The following is a 20,706-nucleotide window of genomic DNA, read 5'->3' on the forward strand; positions in this document are numbered from 1 at the left end:
TGCGGTTCTGGGTGGGACCCCCAAAACCACAAGAAGCCCAGATAGCATTGACTCTGACCTGGGTGTCGTCTCTTTATCTTCCTTTCTTGCTCCTCAATCTCCACCCCCTTTTCCTCTGTTCCTCTTCTACTGCATTCATTGCTTCTTCCCCTCTCAGACCCTACGCCCATCCCCAGAACCCAGGGCCCAGCTTCGTCCATCCCCAGAACCCAGGCCGCAGGCGGTGGAGTGGAAGCTGCTTGCATCAAGCCTTTTGTCGGAGTTCATTTCGTGGGTTGTGGGGCAGTCACTGAAAGCTCAGATTTGTGTTCAGAAGCCAACTGGCTGGGGGTTGTGAGCAGATTGTCCACATCTTTTCATTCACTGGAAGTCCTCGGTGTCCCTGCAGGACACACTTAAAGACTGTGTGGCTTTCGTTCCCTGAGACTTCACACATAACTTGGCAACTGAGCTCTTCTGTCTAGAATTGTCATGCGGCTTCAGGAAATTCAGAGGATCGGTGTTGGTCATACTGGTAGAAGATGTCAAAACAAGAAGAATAAAAATAGTGTGCAGAAAACTTGCTCATAGCCACTGTCTTATCGCTGAAAACTGAACTTCACTTACATAGTGATACCCTGTGTCATGCATCTCCAGGGACAGAGAAAAAGATAAATATATCTTAAAGTTGCCTTTCCCGTTCATATTTCTCTGCTTTTGAAATGGAAGTTCCCTATCCGTGAATTCTTCAGAGAGTTGAGGTAGAGTACTCTTTCATTGCACAGGATGTCACTGTTGTTTCCAGATGGATTTGTGCAAATTCAGGTATTTGATTTTTCTGTGTTGCCCACGTCTATTTACTGTTTACTTTTACTTTACTTTTTTTTCTGTTCTAATAGCTTTTTAATAAAAGGTATTTACTTTTATTCTAACCCACTACTTCTGTACCTTATGAGAAACTGTTTTGGGATCTGGTTGAATCCACTCTTTGCTTAACAAAAATTGATATTTATTTAACTGCAAATATTAAATACTCAGACAATTAACAAATTTTTTTCATATTTGCCTTAGACCTTTTTTGTAACAAATGAAATCACCCATTGCGGATACAGCCTGTGAACCTCCTTCCCAGTTCAGTCCCTCCCAGAAGCAGTCAGAGTCGTGGTGTGTTGTGTAGCCTTCCAGATCATGGTTTTACATATTTGCTTCATGCACACACATATACATACACACAGAGAAATACATGTATACAGAGAGAGAGTATTGTCTTATAGGCTTTGTAAATATACATCATGAGCACATCATTCTTCATTTGCTTTTTTTTTTCCCCACTCTCCATTGTTCATATCCATCTGTACCCGTATCCATAAAGATGAACAGTTAGGATCTTTCCAGCTTTTGGCTGTGATGAGCAGTGGGGTTGCGGACATCTTTGTACATTTCCCGTTGTACGTGTGGAGTTCGAGGTGTACATTTAAAGTGGCATATGTGAAAGGGGCCATGCTAATTTCCACTCCCAGCCACAGCCTGTCTCCCTCCACTCTTGTATAAGTAAAGATTGTCAGACTTTCACCAGTGAGTCTAAAATTCTACCTCCTGTCGCAACTGACGTCTTTCTGCCGAATTACGTGTCCTTTGTCGGGGTTTCCTCCTTGGTGACTCACTCTTTCATAATCTTGGCCTGTATTTCTATTGGGTTATCTTTGTTATTAATTGCTTGAGGTTCATTCTGTATAGTAGGTATTTAATCCTTCATCTGTTTTGTATTTGGGAAATATTAATACCTTCTCCCATTCTGGGAAATACTATTTGCAACCCTGAAAAAAAATTCTAATTTAAAAATACAAACATAACCTTTTTTGTTTGCAACATAACACATTTTAGGAGTTTCTTCTTGATTCCACATACTGTTATATCAGGAAAAATAAATGCAAAGAAATCATGCCTTTGTCATTCCCAAGTAGGCTGAGACAAGTAAAGACATTTACCAGACAGCTTTCCAGAACGTTTCCTAAGGGAGCTCTGCACACTGTTGCTGGGACAGTCCGCTGGGTGTGGAGGAGCTCTGCACGCTGTTGCTGGAACAGTCCGCTGGGTATGGGAGGAGCTCTGCACGCTGTTGCTGGGCCTGTCCGCTGGGTATGGGAGGAGCTCTGCACGCTGTTGCTGGGCCTGTCCGCTGGGTATGGGAGGAGCTCTGCACGCTGTTGCTGGGACCGTTCCCTGGGTGTGGAGGAGCTCTGGGAGATGCAGTATTGGGAAGAGATTCTACACAGCCGCTGATATGCTGCTCTTCACCTGGAGCTTCCAAGAGCTCTGAGGCAGCCCCACGGAGTCCCTTGTGCGCACCTGTCAAAGATGCTGTCTCTCCTGGCATAGCCTTGAGGCCCTAGGCCACCTGCTGCCGCCCTCACCATCTTCCATCGAGTGCAGTGGGATGCACTTAACGTGAGTGCTCCGGGGATCACCTCCCACAGAGTCTTTGGCCCTGTAGACAGACATCCTCTGTAATCTCCCCACAGCACGGCCATCTGCCTTCACTGGCACCTCAGCATCTGCAGGGAGCATCCCTGTCCCAGGAAGTCTCCTCATCCACCCCAGAGGGTGGTCGCCATGGACACCAGCCTTTTCCCAGCACCAAAAGTATTTTTGTTTTTGTTCGTCTTAAATGTTGTTAACTTCATAATTACTATTCACGTTAGGGCTTTAAAATACCTTTCCAAAATCCTACAGAGTTTCTCTTTTGAGAGCCATTCTTCATATCCCCGTACTAGCTTTCTTTAATTTTCTTTTAGTTTTTTTTATTTTTTAAATTGTCACACTAGTACAGATTGTGTCTCCTGTTACAGGGTTTGCAGTCATGAAAAGTGTTGGTAGGGATTATATCTGTGAATAATATTTCTAGATCATTCATTGCATTTTGTATTAACAGCTTGCACTGGTGTGGTACATTTGTTACGATTGATGAACCGGTATTGGTACAGCATTATTAACAAATGTTCATAGTTTACACTTGGGTTCACTCTTGTGTTGTACATATTCACTATGTTAAAGAAAATTAAATGTCCATTCCTGACAAGGTTAATTTCATCCTCTCTCAGTGAGTTAAATTTTTGCAGACCCCCACCACCATCTTTTTAATCTGTTGTTTGGAATTACGCTTCTCGTTCCAAAGAAACATTCACGATGGTAGTGAGCATGTAAACTTTCCTAGTGCTTTGAATTTTTGAAGTACTATGTTCTGCATTAAATTGCTCACTTCAAGTTTCCATGCAACTAGAGGGAAAATAGGAGCCTAAAAGATCTTCCCATTGGAAGTAAAGCAACTTGATTATCTTCACTATGCTGTTTAAGAAGTACGGTGCTGCTTCTAATACAAAATTCAGATCTGTATGTTTAGTCTCAGTTACAAGAGCTGTAATGACTTCACACGAAATTGTACTTCGGAAGTGAATCCTTACAGATTACCTTCAAGTCAAATTAAAGTGGATGGGGCAAACACTTCAATTAACCGGAATCTCTCTATTCGTCCCTCAGATGTCTGCTCCTCTGCCTGCGGAAAGGCACACTGTCAGTGTCCCTGTCACTGGGCCTTTCGTCCTTTTTCATCCTCCCTCCAAAATCATGAAATTCACATTTTGAGTTCTCAAATTAAATTCTGAAACTTTTTTTTTATCAACACATAACCATACATAATATCTCAGAATTAAATATTCAGCATGTTGCAAATGTCGGATTGTATTTTTCATGACAAAATTACCTCACCTTGCAAAGTGACCATGTTCTGCTTGAGTTAGATTTCCAGGTCACAATGCTTTGCATCGGAACTCCCGAGTGTTGATTGTTGGACACGTGATTGCTGCTTTGTTTGTTTGCAGAAGGCTCATTAGTTCATCTTACTGCTTTTCACTTTGCTCACTGTTTTTATGAAATCTAACATTCTCAGTCTTTTCTTAGAACAAACCACTACAAATACGGGAATTTTCAGTTTGGGGCTCCATATCTACCGTGAGAACACCCAAATGGAGACCTCTCCTTACCCTGTCTGCACTAGATACAGGCCTTGGCCAGTCACTGGGCTGTGGCTGAAGCCACACGTGGGTTGCACATGGCTGTGGCAGACTCATACAGAGGCAGTGACCCAAGCCTCAGTTTGTCTTCATGCTTCAGGGCTTTGGAGACTTAAGTGAATCATTTATATTTAAGGTATTTTTTTCTCTTAGGACTTCCTCACTGTTTTTTTTGTTGTTGTTGTTTTTAGTTTTTTTTAATTTACAATGCCACATTTAACTCAAAAATGACTTGTTGAGAGCTGTGACACTGTGTGCTTGGCCAGGCACAGACACCAAGCAGTATCCCCACCGTTGAGCAGAGGGAAGCCAAGCGCATGGCTTATCCTGCCTGCTGAGGTCAGGACAGGGAAGGACACACCAGCCATGCAGATACAGAGGGAAATAAATACAAAGCAGCCTTCCCAGCAACGCATTCGCGTAACTTGAAAATGAGACGGAAATGCCAGGGCAAACTTGTAAGTTTGTGCCTTTTTGAAGAAAGGGTAAAGCTGTTAAAATTGGGCAAAGGGTTTGGAAGGCTCCCACAGCCACGTTCTCTGAGGCAGGTGGCACAGGCATCCAGGCATCCTCATGTCACACCTGCTCTGGCCTCATGGCAACCTAGCTGCATCTGGGCCCTCACGCTGTAGTTTGCAGGTGACTCAAAAGGCTGCAGAGAGGATGTGATCCACCCAGCACAAACAGCTAGTGAGTGGCAGAAGGTAGCATACCCCACTGAAGGGAAACTGAAATGTCGTCTTTCTCCCCTTTCATTTTTCACTGCCCAGCACCAAGGCTGGGCAATTCCTGGCACATTTCTCTTTTCTATAGTAGTAGTACGGATTTTCAGCACAACAAGGGACAGTCTGAAATAAATTTTGTAGGAGTATTTTCATTTAATGTTTTCCAAATGATTAATGAGAACACTTCTACAGTATTTATACCAACCTAGATTTTGGCAGGTCACAACTATACATTTTTCTGGAATCTTCCAGAAAAATAGATCCACTAGGAATTGTTTCTCCTCACAGATTTTGACTAGCTTCTCCTTTTTTTTTCCTTTCCAATGCCCTTTCTCCCTGCAGGAGAAAGATAGGCCTCAGGGCTGGTGTGGAAGCCTTGCATATTTTATCTCACTTGACAACCACCCTCAGCATGGAGGATTTCACTGAGATTCCCAGGGTGGCTCTTCAGAGGCAGGGGCTAGGTTTGGTGACTGAGAGAATCGGCTTAAAGGTATTTTTATGTGCATTTACTTTCGACAAAAGTCTGAATTACACCAAAGCAGCTTCTGTGTGTATCTTGTTGAAGAGGGGAGTGGTTTCCTTGAGGATGCGGACCCCATAGCTCTCATTGTGTGCACAGGGTGCAGGCCCTCCTGCCCAGCGCCAGGAGCTGCTGAGTAAATGTCAGCTCAGTGAAATTCACATGCCCCACCTGGAGCTCACAGGCGGTTTCTCCAGCTGCTTCCATTTATTGTTTTAATTCTATGATCCATATGTTTTTTCTAGGAAGGGGTGTTTTTCTTTCTGATTTAATTCCCTACATTTTTCTCTTTCATGTGAAGTTGTAGATATGTTTTTCCTTCGGATTTTTATTCTTTTAAGATTTTTAACCTGTGCGAGACTTTTTCAATGATACAAGTCAATGAGGAGGAAGATCTTTTTCCACTTCAGTCTTCGCTTTGCTCCAGGTATTGCTAGGAAAGGCACAAACAATGACAGCATGTTTAAGGAAGAACCTGGCCGGCTTGGATCACCGCTACTGTCATTCTTGGTTTTGCATCTACCTGGGGAGGGCCCAGCTTTTAGGTTCCCACTGAGGGAAGCATGAGAGAGGATTGCCTGGGGGATGCTGCCAGAGCTTCCAGCTGACAGTCTTTGCAGAGCGGCTGCCAAGTGGCCTGGTGGCCGTATGTTGGCAGCTTTTGATGAATTGGGATTAGGGAATGTTTGTTTACTTGATAACCGAGTATCTACAAGGAGAGGTGGCAGCGTGAGGGAATAGTGCCACCATAATGAGGACACAGCCAGCCATCTCTTCCCCGCCACAGAACCCCAGGCAGTCCCCTTCAGGCTGCAGTTTTCCGTCTGGACTGAAGGACTGGCCGGGGGAGCAGGAGGAGCTGATCACCCTCCGTGGGAACGAGGATGTGCAGAAGTTTGACTTACTGTGGTTTTTATGTTCTTCTTTTTGAGACGGAGTCTCACTCTGTCACCCAGGCTGGAGCGCAGTGGTGCAATCTCGGCTCGCTGCAACCTCCACTTCCCAGATTCAAGCAGTTCTCCTGCCTCAGCCTCCGAGTAGCAGGGATTTTAGGCGTGTGCCACCACGCCTAGCTAATATTTGTGTTTTTGGTAGAGACAGGGTTTTCGCCATGTTGGCCAGGCTGGTCTCGAACTTCCAGCCTCAAGTGGTCTGCGTGCCTCAGCCTCCCAAAGTGCTGGGATTACAGGCGTGAGCCACCGCGCCCGGCTGAGTCATTGTTAACTGTTACGTGGGGGGCAGGGGAAGGGCTCGTTATCATTTTTTTAAATAATATTAACATATTTTCTTTTTAAAATGTTAAAATTTAATTCTGAAAGAATTTTGCTACATTAGTGCTAGTTTTAATTGTGATTTTATTCAATATGTCCCCCAAATGTAAGGAAGAAATGAGTAAATTTTGTTCACAAAAATATCCTCCCCACCTCCCAAAAGCAGTAGCGATGGGAGCACCTTAGCATGTGGGAGATTTGAAAAGAACCTGGAAGTCAGGTTTCTTGGAGGAGGAGGATCTGACCACAGCTCAACTCCACCTGCTCCAGCAGCGCGGAGTCCACAGGTACAAGCAGGCGTTTGGTCCCCAAGGCCTCACAGAAGTTCAGGCAGAATTTCATCACCTTCTTTTCCCTTAACCCCCATTTAGGCTTTAAACGCCTGTGTGGTTTTTAAAAGGGTAGAGGTAGCAAGGAAACAATATATATCTAATGAGGGACATTTTCCTGTGTGATATGTAATGAATGTGCTATATGTATCACTGATTACCTGTTATAATTAAGGCAGTGTATACTACTGATGACCTGTTTTAATTTGATCCTAAGGAAGGTCAGTGTGCATTTTGAGACATTAGAAAAATATAATTGATATTACCTGATAACCTTTGAGTTAGTGAATTTTAATTTCACATCAGTAAGGTACTGTTTTAGAGCAGTGCTTCTCCATCTCAGCGTGCACAGGAATCACCCAGCCTCTTGTGGTGGGGCAGGCCCTGATGCAGCAGGTCTGGGCAGGGCCTGAGATTCTGAAGTTCTGACAAGGACACAGGTAACAAGACTGCAGCTGGCCAGAATGTACCTTTAATCAAGTATTAATATTACTCTTTGAGCTACAGCTGGCCACTATATTTAATAGTATTTCTGACAATAAAAATACATATTTTAAGTTTCGATTTGAGATCCCAAGTACACAGTCCTTCACCCCAAAGAAATGGATCTGATTTTATCTTTTTTCATGTGGCAGTCCCCATATTTGAACCACGCTCATTAAAAACTCCATTTTCCATCTAATACCTCGGAGAGACCATCTTTATTGTATATTAAATTATATATGTAGTTAGGTTTATCTTCCCTTTTTGTAATTTACAGAAGAATCGAGTAGAGTTCCATATACCCTCTTTCTTCTGCACAGTTTTTAATAACATCTTGCATTTTTATTAATAAGTATAAAAATTTTGCATTAGCATAGTACTTTTATTATAATTGATAAACCAATATCGGTACATTGTTGTTAAAGTACATAGTTTACCTTAGGGTTCACTCTGTGGCTTGTCCATTCTGTGGGTTTCAACAAATTAATGACATTCCGTGTTCATCACAGTGTCATGCAGAATAGTTTCACTACCCTGTGTATTAATCCCACCACCACCCCTGGATTAATCCCCCGTCACCCCTGGATCGATCCCCCATCACCCCTGGATTAATCCCCCATCACCCCTGGATCGATCCCCCATCACCCCCTGGATTAATCCCCCTATCACCCCTGGATCGATCCCCCATCACCCCTGGATCGATCCCCCCCATCACCCCTGGATCAATCCCCCGTCACCCCTGGATTGATCCCCCATCACCCCTGGATCAATCCCCCACCACCCCTGGATCGATCCCCCATCACCCCTGGATTAATCCCCCCACCACCCCTGGATTAATCCCCCGTCACCCCGGATTAATCCCCCGTCACCCCTGAATTAATCCCCCATCGCCCCTGGATAGGCCCCACCACCACCCCTGGATCAACCCCCATCACCCCTGGATTAACCCCTCATCACCCCTGGATTGATCCCCCGCCACCCCTGGATTGATCCCCCCAATCACCCCTGGATTAACCCCCCACCACCAACCCTGGATTAATCCCCCACCACCTCTGGGAACTTGGGGTCTTTCCATTGTCTCCATAGTTTCACCTTTTCCAAAGGTCTTATAGTGAAAATCATCCAGTGTGTGGTCCTCAGGTTAGCTTCGTTCACTTAGGAGTGTGCTTTTATGGTTCCACTGTCTTTTTCTGGTTGATAGTATGTTTTTTTTTTTCTTTTTTTTTTTTTTTTTTTTGAGACAGTGTCTCGCTCTGTCGCCCAGGCTGGGGTGCAGTGGCCAGATCTCAGCTCACTGCAAGCTCCGCCTCCCGGGTTTACGCCATTCTCCTGCCTCAGCCTCCCGAGTAGCTGGGAGGACTACAGCCGCCCGCCACCTTGCCCAGCTAGTTTTTTGTATTTTTTAGTAGAGACGGGGTTTCACCGTGTTAGCCAGGATGATCTCGATCTCCTGACCTTGCAATCCGCCCGTCTCGGCTTCCCAAAGTGCTGGGATTACAGGCTTGAGCCACCGCGCCCGGCCTGTACCTTTCTTATCTCTGAATAATATTCCGCTGTGTGTATATACCACAGCTTATTTATCCATTCCTCTGTTGAAGAATAGAACTTGGTTGCTTCTGGTTTTTGACAATTACGAATAAAGCTGCTATAAACATTCTTTTGCAGGGTTTTGTGTAGACACAAGTTTTCCAATCCTTGGGTAACTCCCTAGGACTGTGATTGCTGGATCTTATGGTAAAAGTATTCTTAGCTTTGTAAATATCTGCCAAGCATCTTCCAAGGCTTTCATACTATTTTGCTTTCCTAAGAGCAATGAATGAGAGTTCCTGTTGATTCACATCCTCAACCAGCCTTTGGTATTGTCATTTTTTGGATTTTTCACTATTCTGATAGGTGTATAGTGTCATCTCATTGTTTTAATTTGCAGTTCCCTAATGACATATGATGATGAGCATCTTTATATGCTTGTCATTGATGAATCTTTATTGGTGAGGTGTCTGTTCAGATCTGTTGCCCATTTATTAGTTGGGTTATTTGTTTTCTTATCGTCTGTTTTTTGGAAACAGAGTCTCACTCTGTCGCCCAGGCTGGAGTCCAGCTGTGCAGTTATGGCTCACTGCAGCCTCGAGTCCCTGGGCTTAAGCAGTCTTCCCACCTCAACCAACGGAGTAGCTGGGACTATAGGCACACACCACACCTGGCTAGCTTTTGTGTTTTTTGTAGAAACCAAAAAAAGCAATCAGTTTGCTTCAGCCTCCCCACCTGCTGGAATCACAGGCATCAGCCACCATACCCGGCCTGTTGTTGATTTTTAAGAATTCTTTGCATATGTTGGATACAAGTTCTTTATTAGATAGGTGTTTTACAAATATTTTCTTCCTATCTGTGACTTGTCTCTTCATTACTTTAATACTACGTTTTACAGAGCAGACGTTTTTAATTTTAATGAAGTCCAGCTTACTGATTTTTTTCTTTTCATGTTTCTGATTATGTTTTTGGTGTTGTATCTAAAAGATTATCAACAAACCCAGGTCACCTAGATTTTCATCTGTGTTCTGTTCTAAAAGTTTTATAGTTTTTGCACTTTACATGTAGGTCTGTTATTGGAGTTAATTTTTGTGTAAGATGTAAGATCTGTGTCTAGATTCATTTTTTTTATGTGGACGTCCAGTTGTCCCAGCACCATTTTTGGAAAAACCTGTTCTTTCTCCATTGCATTTCCTTTATTCCTTTGTCAGAGATCAAACTGACTATATTTGTGAAGACCAATTTCGTGTCTTTCTGCTCTGGGCCACTGATTGATTTGTCCGTTCTTTTTCTAGGACCACACAGTCACCCAGTCTTTTCTACAGTAGCTTTAGAGTAGCTCTTAAGGTGTGTAGTGTCAGCCCTCCAGATTTGCTCTCTTTATTATTGTGTTGGGTATTCTGAGTGTTTTCCTTCTCCATATTAACTTCAGAATCATTTCATTGATAACCATGAAATAATTTGCTGGGATTTTTATTGGAGCTGCATCGATTCTGTAGGTCAAGTTGTAAAGAACTGTTGCTTTAGCAGTATTGTCTTCCTGTCCATGAATGTGGAATATCTCTTGATTTTTTCAGCTCTGTGAATTTTTTCATCAGAGTTTTGTAGTTTTCTTCCTACAGCTCTTGTGCTTATTTTGTCCATTTCGTACCTAGAGTATTTCACTTATTTATATGGGAAATGATAGTGTGTTTTTAATTTCAAATTCCCATCATTTATTGGTAGTATCTAGGAAGCCAGTTGACTTTTGCATATTGATCTTGTATCCTTTGACCTTTAAACACTTACCAGTTTAGAAGTTTTTTTGTTCTTTGAGATTTTTCTTCATAATTATGTCATTGCAAGCAAATAGTTTTATTTCCTTCTTCCCAGTCTGTGTACCTTTGGTTTTCTTTTCTTGTCATTGCATTAGCTCGAACTTCCAGTACAATGTTCAGTAGAAGAGATGAGAGGGAACACTGTTGCTTTATTCATGATCTTAGGGGGAAATCACTGAGTTTCTCACTCTTAAGTATGTTGTTAGCTGCAGTTGTTTTATAATGTCGTTTATTAAGTTGAGGAAGTTTCCCTCTATTCCTAGTTTGCTGAGAGTTTTTATCATGAGCTGGTGCTGGATTTTGTTAAATGCTTTTCTACATCTATGGATAAGATTTTTATTCTTTAGCCTGTTTGATGTAGTAGATTATGTAACTGATTTTGGAATGTTAGATCACCCTTGCATACCTGGAATAAATCCTGTCTGGTCATGGTTTATAAAATCTTTTTCTACATTGTTGGATTTGGTTGCTAATTTTTTGTTGACTTCAGTTCTCTTCGATTCAGTTTGCTAATTTTGTTGAAGATTTTTGCATTTATGTTCATGAGACATATTGATCTATATTTTTTTTCTTGTAACGTCTTTGTCTGGTTTTGGTATCAGGGTAATTCCAGCCTCATATAAGAAGTTAGAAAGTGTTCCTCTGCTTCTGTTTTCCAGAAGAGATTGTAGAGAACTGATATCATTTCTTCCATAAATGTTTGGTGGGATTCACAGTGAAACTATCTGGGTCTGGGGCTTGCCTTTTTGGAAAGGTTTTTCTTTTTCTATCTAAGTTACCAAATGTGTGGACATAGAGCTGTTCGTAATATTCCTTTGTTATTCTTTTACCGTCCGTAGGATCCACAGTAATAATCCTTCACTTCTAGTACTAGTTGTTTATGTCTTCTCTTTTTTTGGCTAGCCTGGGGAGAGGCTTATTGGTCTTGTCAGAGTTTTATTGGTCTTGTCAAAGAATATGTTTTTGGTTTGGTTGATTTTGTCTATTGATTTCCTGTTTTCAGTTTCATTGATTTCTGCTCTAATTTTTATTATTATATTTTTATTTTTATTATTTTCTTCTCTACTGCTTACTTTAGGCTTATATTGCTCTTTCTTTCCTTCTAGTTTTCAAAGGTGGAAGCTGGTTTCAGAGCTATCTTTTCCAGTATATGCATTTAATGCTAAAAAGCTTCCTCTCAGCACTGCTTTTGCTGCATCCCACAAATTTTGATGTTGTATTTTTATTTTCACTTCGTTCAAAATATTTTCACATGTGCTTTTACATCCAGAAGCACCCCCATGTCCATGGGCAGTTGTCAGGGAAAGGGGCAGCTAACTTTCTGCCACCTTCTCAGGTGAGGTGGCAGGAGTCACACAGCCTGTGTTCTCACCATCTATCAAACTGTATTCCAGATCGGAGTATTAACAGCTAGTCTGTAAATTGAGATTGGAGTATTAACAGCTAGTCCCAAGTTGGGTTTGAGAACTTCCAGTAGGGGTTTGATTCTGTGCTTACCTTCTAGAGGGTTCTTGAGATATTCTCTCCCTTGAGGTAAGTGATCAACCACGTAGGAGTGATTCTGGCCCCTTCTCTACTTGAGACAGAGGATGGAAGTGACACGGCTTACATATAACTTACCATGTTGGGCCGGTTCCACAGTGACATGAGTTACATATGACTTGCATTGCAGGCCAGTCCCCTGCGTCATTATGCTGATGGTCTAGAAATGTTCATTTCTGGGAAACCGAAGCGACTCAGGTTGTAACTTAAGCTCAGCCAGACATTCTCTTGAGATACAGAAATTATTTAGTGGCATCAAAAAAGAAAGTTTAAACATTCTAATTTCAATAATTGTTATCTTTCTTTTCTCCAGCTTATCATCACAGTAAAACTATTTTCCATAGTGTTCCTTAATTTTCACTGTCTTCTTTTTGGACCTTTCTTATTAAAGACCATAACCATAAAGCTCATTTCAGTGTGGTCATGGCCCATTCTCAGTAATGGTTAATGAATAGACAGATGGATGCATTGAGGCACAGAGATGTTAAGTGGCTTGCAGAAGTCACACGCGTGTTTCCTCACCATCTTTCAGACTATATTCCAGATCCGAATATTCATCACTTAGGCCTATTTTGAAAAGCACTTTGCTGAATACATGTGATTGCCCTCTGCTGGCATTTCTCTGTTCTTTATCTCATTTATAATCAATGCATGCTATTTGATTTTTTGATGATTGTTATCTACTTAGTATACATACTACAGATCAAATTCCAAATCCTATTAGAAGAGAACACAATATTAACAATAAGTTTACCTTACCCTGAGAGTTGATGCAGCCACATGTGATATGATATAAAGGTGGTTTCTCTTGGGCTTCTTCCTCTTAGCACACTCGTAACCAGGCAGCTCTGGGTGATAGATTTTTCAAGTCCAGCTCCCTTGCCTCCTGTTGGGACAGCTCAGAGGCAGAGCGCAGGCTCCAGGGCCACGTGGAATCCAGTGGGAGGCCTATTCCCAGGGCCCAGGCCTGAGATGCACCTGTGCTCAGTTTCCCCTCCTCCCCACTGGCCAGAACCACTGGCTGGCTTACAGCTTCTCCCTTCAGGGTCTCCTTCTGGGGAACCCAACCTAAGCAACCTTCATTTGAGCTTGCTAAACTAAAGAAATATTAAAGAATATCTGAGCATTCAGGTTTTTCTTTTATTAGAGGAGGGGTTGGTGGTCTCTACTGCTTCATTCATTTTGGGATCGTTTCTAAATGATTGCAATGTAGCTATGGAAATCGTGGTGTCATCCACCTGTCTCCTCTGATAATTGTCTAGACATACATAGATAGAGCTCCACAGAGAAAACCAGCATGTATTTTATAGCTGACACCGTTAAATACTTCACAAGAAATAAAGGGATCTGTCATCACTTCTGCTGGGACATCTGCGACGCCTCCTTCAAGTGTGCCAAGTATGATTGCGTGCTCAGTTATGGCAAACAAACTCACTCAGCACTGATTGGATTCCAGGCTCCATGGTCCCCTTCTCGATGCGCATCTTGCACGCGGAGCTTCAGCAGTACCTGGGGAACCCACAGGAGTCGCTGGATAGACTGCACAGGGTGAAGACCGTCTGCAGCAAGGTAGGTGGCGCTGTCATTTTTCCCCGCCACGGGGAGAACACGCCCACCCCACAGGACGTGCCTGTGGTGTTCCCTGCCCATCCTGCCCTGTGCTCCATCGCTGCTTCTGCCTTCAGAAGGCTAGGTGACTCATTTGTGTGGACTGGTAGTCATGGCTCTTGCTGAAATATTTGTAGGGATGGTAAGAGTTTCTAGCAGAGCTTAAGTCCTGTAATTCTTACTGCCTGGTACTATGAGAAGCCAAAAGGCAGACATCTTTCTTGCCAAGGCTGCCGGCTCCAACTTCAAGGTCAGTGTGCCAGACCACTCCTGTGTCCCACAAGTGCTCACACGCACCTGCCATGTGCAGACAGAGGTGGTGCTGGAGCAGTACTGAAAGCAATCGTGGTTTAAGCTTTCAAATCAAAGTAAGTGGTACTGCATTATGGCAACTGTCACTCATGATCCTGACTGCAAAGGCAGAGTCAGAGTGTTTCTGGACTCATTCTTGGTTGTGAAGTCACAGATAATGTAGGAGCCACCAAAGCCAAAGCGGCACATTATTACACTAACTGATATTGGGAAGAAATGTGGGACTCAGAGACTCTGCTGTCTACAGGCTGTTATAGATTATTCGTCTCTGATGAAGAATGATCCTGCCTTTCTACCCACGTCACAGTGGTCCTGTGTAGGTTCAATGACATAAGGTGTGCGGAAGTACTTTGAAAGCTACAACAAGAAGCAGTTATTAGGAGCAGCAGCATGGTATAATTTTTGGAAAAACTAAGATTCTTCTGGTCGAATTCCCCCTGTCACTTCCCAGCTGTTGTGATGGAAGTTTTGTGGAGTTCCAGAACCGTGGTGTTGTCAGTGTTGCTACCGAGGAAGGAAGGGCCCTCCTTGTCTGTGGAGAAAATCAGGCCTTTCTAGGCACCTCATTGCCCTGGGCTTTGCACCCACTTCCGTTTTTTTAGTACCATAACTTAAAAGATAAAAAGAAAGACTGTTTGCTTTCTATACTATATATATAGTTTAGAAATTGTTGATGGAGAATCATGTTACCAACTGTTTTACATTTCAACACTTTTCTTGAATCTTAAAACGGGGTTTAATTTTATTTACAGAAATCGGAAGCACATAACTTGAAATTGGGAAATTCTAAATCAGTGACTTTCTCAACTGTACACGAATTTTTCATTATCCTCCATGTCACGTTTTAGGAAATCTTTAGAGTATTGAGAAAGAAAATCCTGGGCCGTAGGGTGATTGTGGATGGAAAAGCCAAGTTAATTGAAGCAGTTTTGCAAGTCAGCTTTCCTGGTCCTAAAGTATTTCCTATTTCAGTATTATGCTTCTTAAATGCATACTACAGCCTGGGTGCAGGGGCTCATGCCTTTAATCCCAGCTACTCGGGAGGCTGAGGCATGAGAATCGCTTAAACCCAGGAGGCTGAGGTTGCAGTAAGCCGAGATCAAGCCACTGCACTCCAGTCTAGGCAACAGAGCAAGACTCTGTCTCAAAAAAGAAAAAAAAAAACTGCGTACTACAGTGTAGCGATCAGGGGAGCCACTTAGCACTAGCTGTGAAGCGGCAGGGACAGTGGAGCAGAGAGCAGGAGCTCCCACACCGCTGCTCCAGGCACCTGCACCCACTCCACCTGACAGACTCCTTTGTCGCATTCATTATGAGCCAGCCACTGCTCTGAGTTCCAGCATTAACTCATTTAATCCTTATCACAACCCTATGAGGGAGATGTTGTTATCCCAATTTACAGATGGGGAGACTGAGGCATCCTAAGCCAACTTAGGATCACATGAGTTGAAGCCAAGTCGTCTGGCTCTAGAGTCCATGCTCTTCTTCATCACTCGCCTGCCTCCGTCACTGTAATGTGTCCCGTTTGAAGGGAGAAGGACCGAGAGTCCTCTCTTCACCCTGCACCAGCATTTCTGCTCCAAGGAAGGACAGTGCTGTCCGAGGTCAACTGACATCTGCTCAGAAGACCCCTGTGCTTCCCCCTGACTGATGCCTGGAGATGGGCTCGAGCCCATGCTCTGCTGGCTGGGCCCTCCTGAGACTCTTGCGGGGGCTTCCAGGCAACAGCAGTTGACAGCTGCGCATTGAGGGGTTAGGGAGAAACCAGAAGGATCAGTGCAGTCCCATCCTAGGAACATGTCTGTCAGGCTGACTGGGCTTGGGGCCACCATCAGTGAGAGAGCCACTCATGCTTCTCGTTCCCTCCGCTAGTCTACAGTTCCACCTGCCTCTCAACATGGGAATACATCACCACACTTCAGGCATCTCTCAGGTTTAAAGATACGTATTTTTTCTATGGTATGATCCAAATATAAGCCAGTATTCCTTGTGGTACTTAATTGAGGAAATCGCAATTTGTTCTAATCCTGGAAGAAAAACAAGCAGTTGGATTTATGAAAAGATGTGTGTTGGTCTTCACCTTAAAGGATTTTCATGGCTAATTTCAATATGTAATTACTATGTGTTCCTTTATGTGCTGACTTAAAATTTGACACCCTCTTGAGAGAGAGAGCTGCGCTGTGGCACAGCTGGTGGATGCCTAGACCACGAGAGAAAGACCCAGGGCGGGACCATGCAGTCAGCCTTGCCTCTCCGCCACCTTTGGCAGGAGAAGCAGCACCGTCGCCAACTTCCTCGCTCACTTCCTCGCACGTTAGGGGCTCGTGGCAGCATGTGGGCATTCTTAACCTTTCTGTGACTGGTTCAGTGTTGAACTGAACCTTGTTCATTTGTTCATGCGGCAAATGTCCATTCAGCACCTACTGAGTACTGCACGCTGGCAGTTGGGGACTGAACAGAACACAGCCTTGCCCTCAGTGAGTTTACAGTTTGGTAGACGATGCTTGTTTCACCTGTTCCTTTTAGGTTTGCAGCCATCACCAATACATCATGATCATCCAGAATTTAAACAGGGACAGTTTGTGTTCATGCTAGAATTTCTTTACTCAAGAAGTGTGTATTAGTCCATTTGGCGTTGCCATAAAGGAATACCCGAGGGTGAGTCATTTATAAAGAAAAGGTTTATTTTGGCTCACAGTTCTGCAGGCTGTACAAGAAGCAGAAGCACAGTGTCAGCATCTCAGCATCTGCTTCTGGTGAGGCCTCAGGAAGCTTTTTTTTTTTTTTTTTTTTTGAAACGGAGTCTCGTTCTGTCACCCAGGCTGGAGTGCAGTGATGCTATTGGCTCACTGCAACCTCCACCTCCCAGGTTCAAGCAGTTCTCCTGCCTCGCCTCCGGAGTAGCTAGGATTACAGGCACCCACCACCACACCTGGCTAATTTTTGTATTTTTAGTAGAGACAGGGCTTAACCATGTTGGCCAGGCTGGCCTCGAATTCCTGACCTCAAGTGATCCACCTGCCTCGGCCTCCCAAAGTGCTGGGATTACAGGCATGAGCCACTGCTCCAGGCTAGGAAGCTTTTAATCCTCGTAGAAAGCAAAGGGGAAGCAAGTATGTCACACAGTGAGAAAGAGAGTGACAAGTGAAGAGGAGGAGGAGGAGGGAGGCACCAGAGTTTTTTTTAACAATCAGATCCCAAGGTAACTCATGGAGTCAGAACTCATTCATTGCCATAGGGAGGGTACCAAGCCACCCATGAGGGTTCCACCCCCAGGACACAGACACCTCCCACCAGGCCCCACCTCCAACGCTGGGGCTCACATTTCAACATGAGAGTTGGAGGGGCTGAATGTCCAAACTCTACCATAGTGCAAAAATCTGAAAATACTAAAAGCCAGCCCACCACTGTTCTGCCAGTGTTGATTTGGTGGGTTAAAGTGAACAGCCTGGTGTGGCTTCGATCCTCTCTGCTCTCCACTGGTGAATAAAGAGGGAGGTCAGCCCAGAGACTCCAGGGTTCTCCAGCATGACTGTTCTGACTTTCCCAGACCTTCGCAACTCCAGGAAATCCTCAGGAAGTCTTAAACTAAGGATGTGTTAGCGAGACCTCTCCCGGTGTGGACTGCTCTTTGCTGCATTGTTTAAAGCATTCACCACACCTGCCCCAAACCACACGCGCACACACACAGCTCTGCTTGGGACACGCGCTGTGTGTCCCAGCACTGAGGTGCTGTCACGTGTTAACGCTGCATGGATGTGTGCTGAATGCATTATGTTGATTACCTACTAATACCCACAGCAGCTGCAGGTGATTTCACTATCCTTGGTTCCCAGATGAGGAAAGGGGCCTTAGGGAGGTGAAGCATCCACCAGACAACTGCAGTGAGGCAGTGAGAGAGCCTGGCTGAGCCCCACCACACAGCTCCAGAAGCCTCACCCTTGACCACCAGTCTGCGGTTCTCTGTGAATTAGACCATCAGGACTGGGGTTTTTTCCTCCAAATACAGACTTTTCTCTGATGCCTTGTAAAGCAGGGGCTCTAAAGTTTGGTGTTAAGCGTCACTTGAACAGTTCCAGAAATTTTAGCAATCTCGACTGCACTTGCTCCTGCCAAAAATTGTTCTCAGTAGGTTCAGGGAACTGTGAACTCTTCCAGTGGGTGAGGAGAGTCAAGCAGAGTGAAAAGAAATGAGTCTAGAATGTTAAACATTATTTCCTTTGGTGCCATTTTCCATTAGTTCCTCCTCCCGCAGCTTACCCTCCTTGGTCTGGCCTCTGGCCCCGGTCTTCAGCTCTGCCTCAGGCTGCTAAGGGAAGCTGCGTGGGGAAGCCACCACCGCCATTCTGCATGAGAATTTCCAGTTACCACTCCTGAGCGGCCCATACCCAGGCCGAGCCCTGGCGTCCTGGGTGACCCCTCCTCTCAGGTCTTCTGGGGAGCTTGAGCAGGCAGAGGCCAGTGCTGGGGCTGCAGTGGTGGCTGTTGACTGGCCCAGAGCCTTGACGCTGATCTGAGATACTTAATTCAAGGACGACGTTCTACAAAACGAGATAGTTGTTTCTAGAAAGAAAGCAGGTATTTGGTTCATATTCCCCAAAGATCTCTGTCCCATTTGTTTTCACTGCTTGCATGGCATCTGTTGTTGATCTTCAAAGTAGGTTTTCGAGGCTGGAGGTCAGGAATGACTAGAATCAAATGCTTCAGAAGAGGGTAAACAGTAGCGCAAGAACCAAGCAAGGATGGCGGAAGGTTTTCATCCCATAGTGATCAAGTCAGCACAGAGCATTCAGGTTGCTCAGGAAATGAACGTGCTGCCGTTTGTACAGATGTGTGCTGAGCCCTGCTGTCTGATAATTACCACTCCAGCAGAAGTCAAGTCTTCTCAGGTTCAGTTCCCAGCATGATTTCCCACAGGAAAAGAAGCCACCCTCGGTGACAGCAGAGTGAGGTGCGGGAGGGCTCCGGAGCGGCTGGAGTGACAGGCAGCGCAGTGCCTGCCTCCAGTCACTCAGACCAGGCCTCATGCAGGTTGGAGCTTGACATTCAGCTCTCAGGGGAGAGGCGAGAACAGACCCACCCCAGTCACCTTCAGGCTGCCGCTCACGAGAGTCGCGTGGTTTGAGACGCGGTAGCTGCCGAAGTAGCAAAGGAAGAGGCTGGTCGGGGTGCCGGCTGTGGAGTGTGCGTGGCCCCATGTGGGGAAGTGCTAGTGACATCACGTTCATTTCAAAGCCAGAACTGTAATTACAATGTGACCGTGATGAAATCAGTGATACTTATTGGAAGAAGAATGCCCCAGTGTGTTCGTGGCGTAAACGATGTGATGAAAGGCCGTTTAATTCCTCTTTTCTTATCCACGTCTCACTCAATGCGTGTATTCATTTTATCATGTCATAAGACCTTTTGCTGTAGAAAGAATGAAGACCATGGGGCAGGAGCGAAAATAAAGGAAGCCCAGAGAACAGCCGGTTCCGCGAGGGCAGAGGGGTGCTGGGAGCAGGCTCTGGGCCGAGGCTCCTGGTAAGGGAGCGAGCCGAGCGGGAAGCTGAACCCCCACGGATTCTCAGGGGGCCGACTTCTCCTGTGTTGAAGATTCACCAAAGACTGATTCGAGTCTGTGTTCAGCATGTGTGTTTCAGATTAGAACAGTGTTGAGAATTGTTATATGGTGCCCAGTTTTAGTAGGACATCACTTAGGATCTTTATAAATGAGTTCAGGGTACTTCGTTTTATCTGTTGTCTTTGAGCCACTGAGTGAATTAGTAAATGTTTGGTGCAAATGTGATTGCATCAGTGAAGAAGAAAATATACCACGATTTAAAATAATTTTCCCATGCTACCATGGCTTGGAAAAATCAATGCCGCTGTCCTCTGACCCTGCTCCTCCCACGCGCCCTGCAGGCTGTCTCCCTCTTGGTCTCGACTGGAGAGAGCTTCACAGACCATTTGGGAAAGAGCCAAGGAAACACATTTCTACAAGCCATTTGCATAAGTAGACATAATCCATACGGAATACAGTTCGATTGTAGTTGCATTCGTCACTGACCTGCATCCGCCCGCACAGTCTTGAGTTCAGCTCCATCCTTCCCTGCAGTTCCGCAGCCTCCAGATTCTCCAGCTCAGCTTGGCTGGGAGTTCCACGTTCATAGAAGTGCTTCTTTACAGACTCACTCCCAGCTGGAGGAGGCAGAGGATAAGGTACATTTTCGTGCACTCTGGAAAAGAAGCGTATTCAACAATGTCGATGTAGCTTTTGCTTCTCTATTGATAGTTGCTAATATGGTAGTGAGAGCTTTGTTTGTAGGAAGAGTTAGTATCTTTTCTAAAAGGGGTTTTTGACAGATGGACATCTTCGGTTTTGCTGTCTTATTTGTAAGCAAAGTTAGAAACATAAACGAGAACAGGCGTGGCTGGCGTCTAACACCGTCAGGGCCAGCTCTCAGGGTCTGGGCACCCGCACACTGACAGTGGCCAGTTGCTGCCATCACCGTGCCTGACCAGAAGGCTTGGTTGCCCT

General features: G+C 44.7%; 1 protein-coding gene across 4 annotated transcripts in view; it reads left to right on the plus strand.

Annotated features, from left to right (window-relative positions):
* TRAPPC12 (trafficking protein particle complex 12) overlaps positions 1-20,706 on the plus strand; it is a 101,178-nt gene that overhangs the window by 51,049 nt on the left and 29,423 nt on the right. For 3 of the 4 annotated variants that reach the window (XM_023198780.2, XM_023198789.2, XM_023198797.2), the window contains one exon: positions 13,723-13,835. The exons of the other annotated variant lie outside the window; for it this stretch is intronic. In XM_023198780.2, the coding sequence (XP_023054548.2) occupies positions 13,723-13,835 (113 nt within the window). The remainder of the gene's footprint in view (positions 1-13,722; positions 13,836-20,706) is intronic. 4 annotated transcript variants of the gene reach the window in all.

Source organism: Piliocolobus tephrosceles, chromosome 15 (assembly GCF_002776525.5).
Source record: "Piliocolobus tephrosceles isolate RC106 chromosome 15, ASM277652v3, whole genome shotgun sequence".
Classification (NCBI taxonomy): Eukaryota; Metazoa; Chordata; class Mammalia; order Primates; family Cercopithecidae; genus Piliocolobus; species Piliocolobus tephrosceles.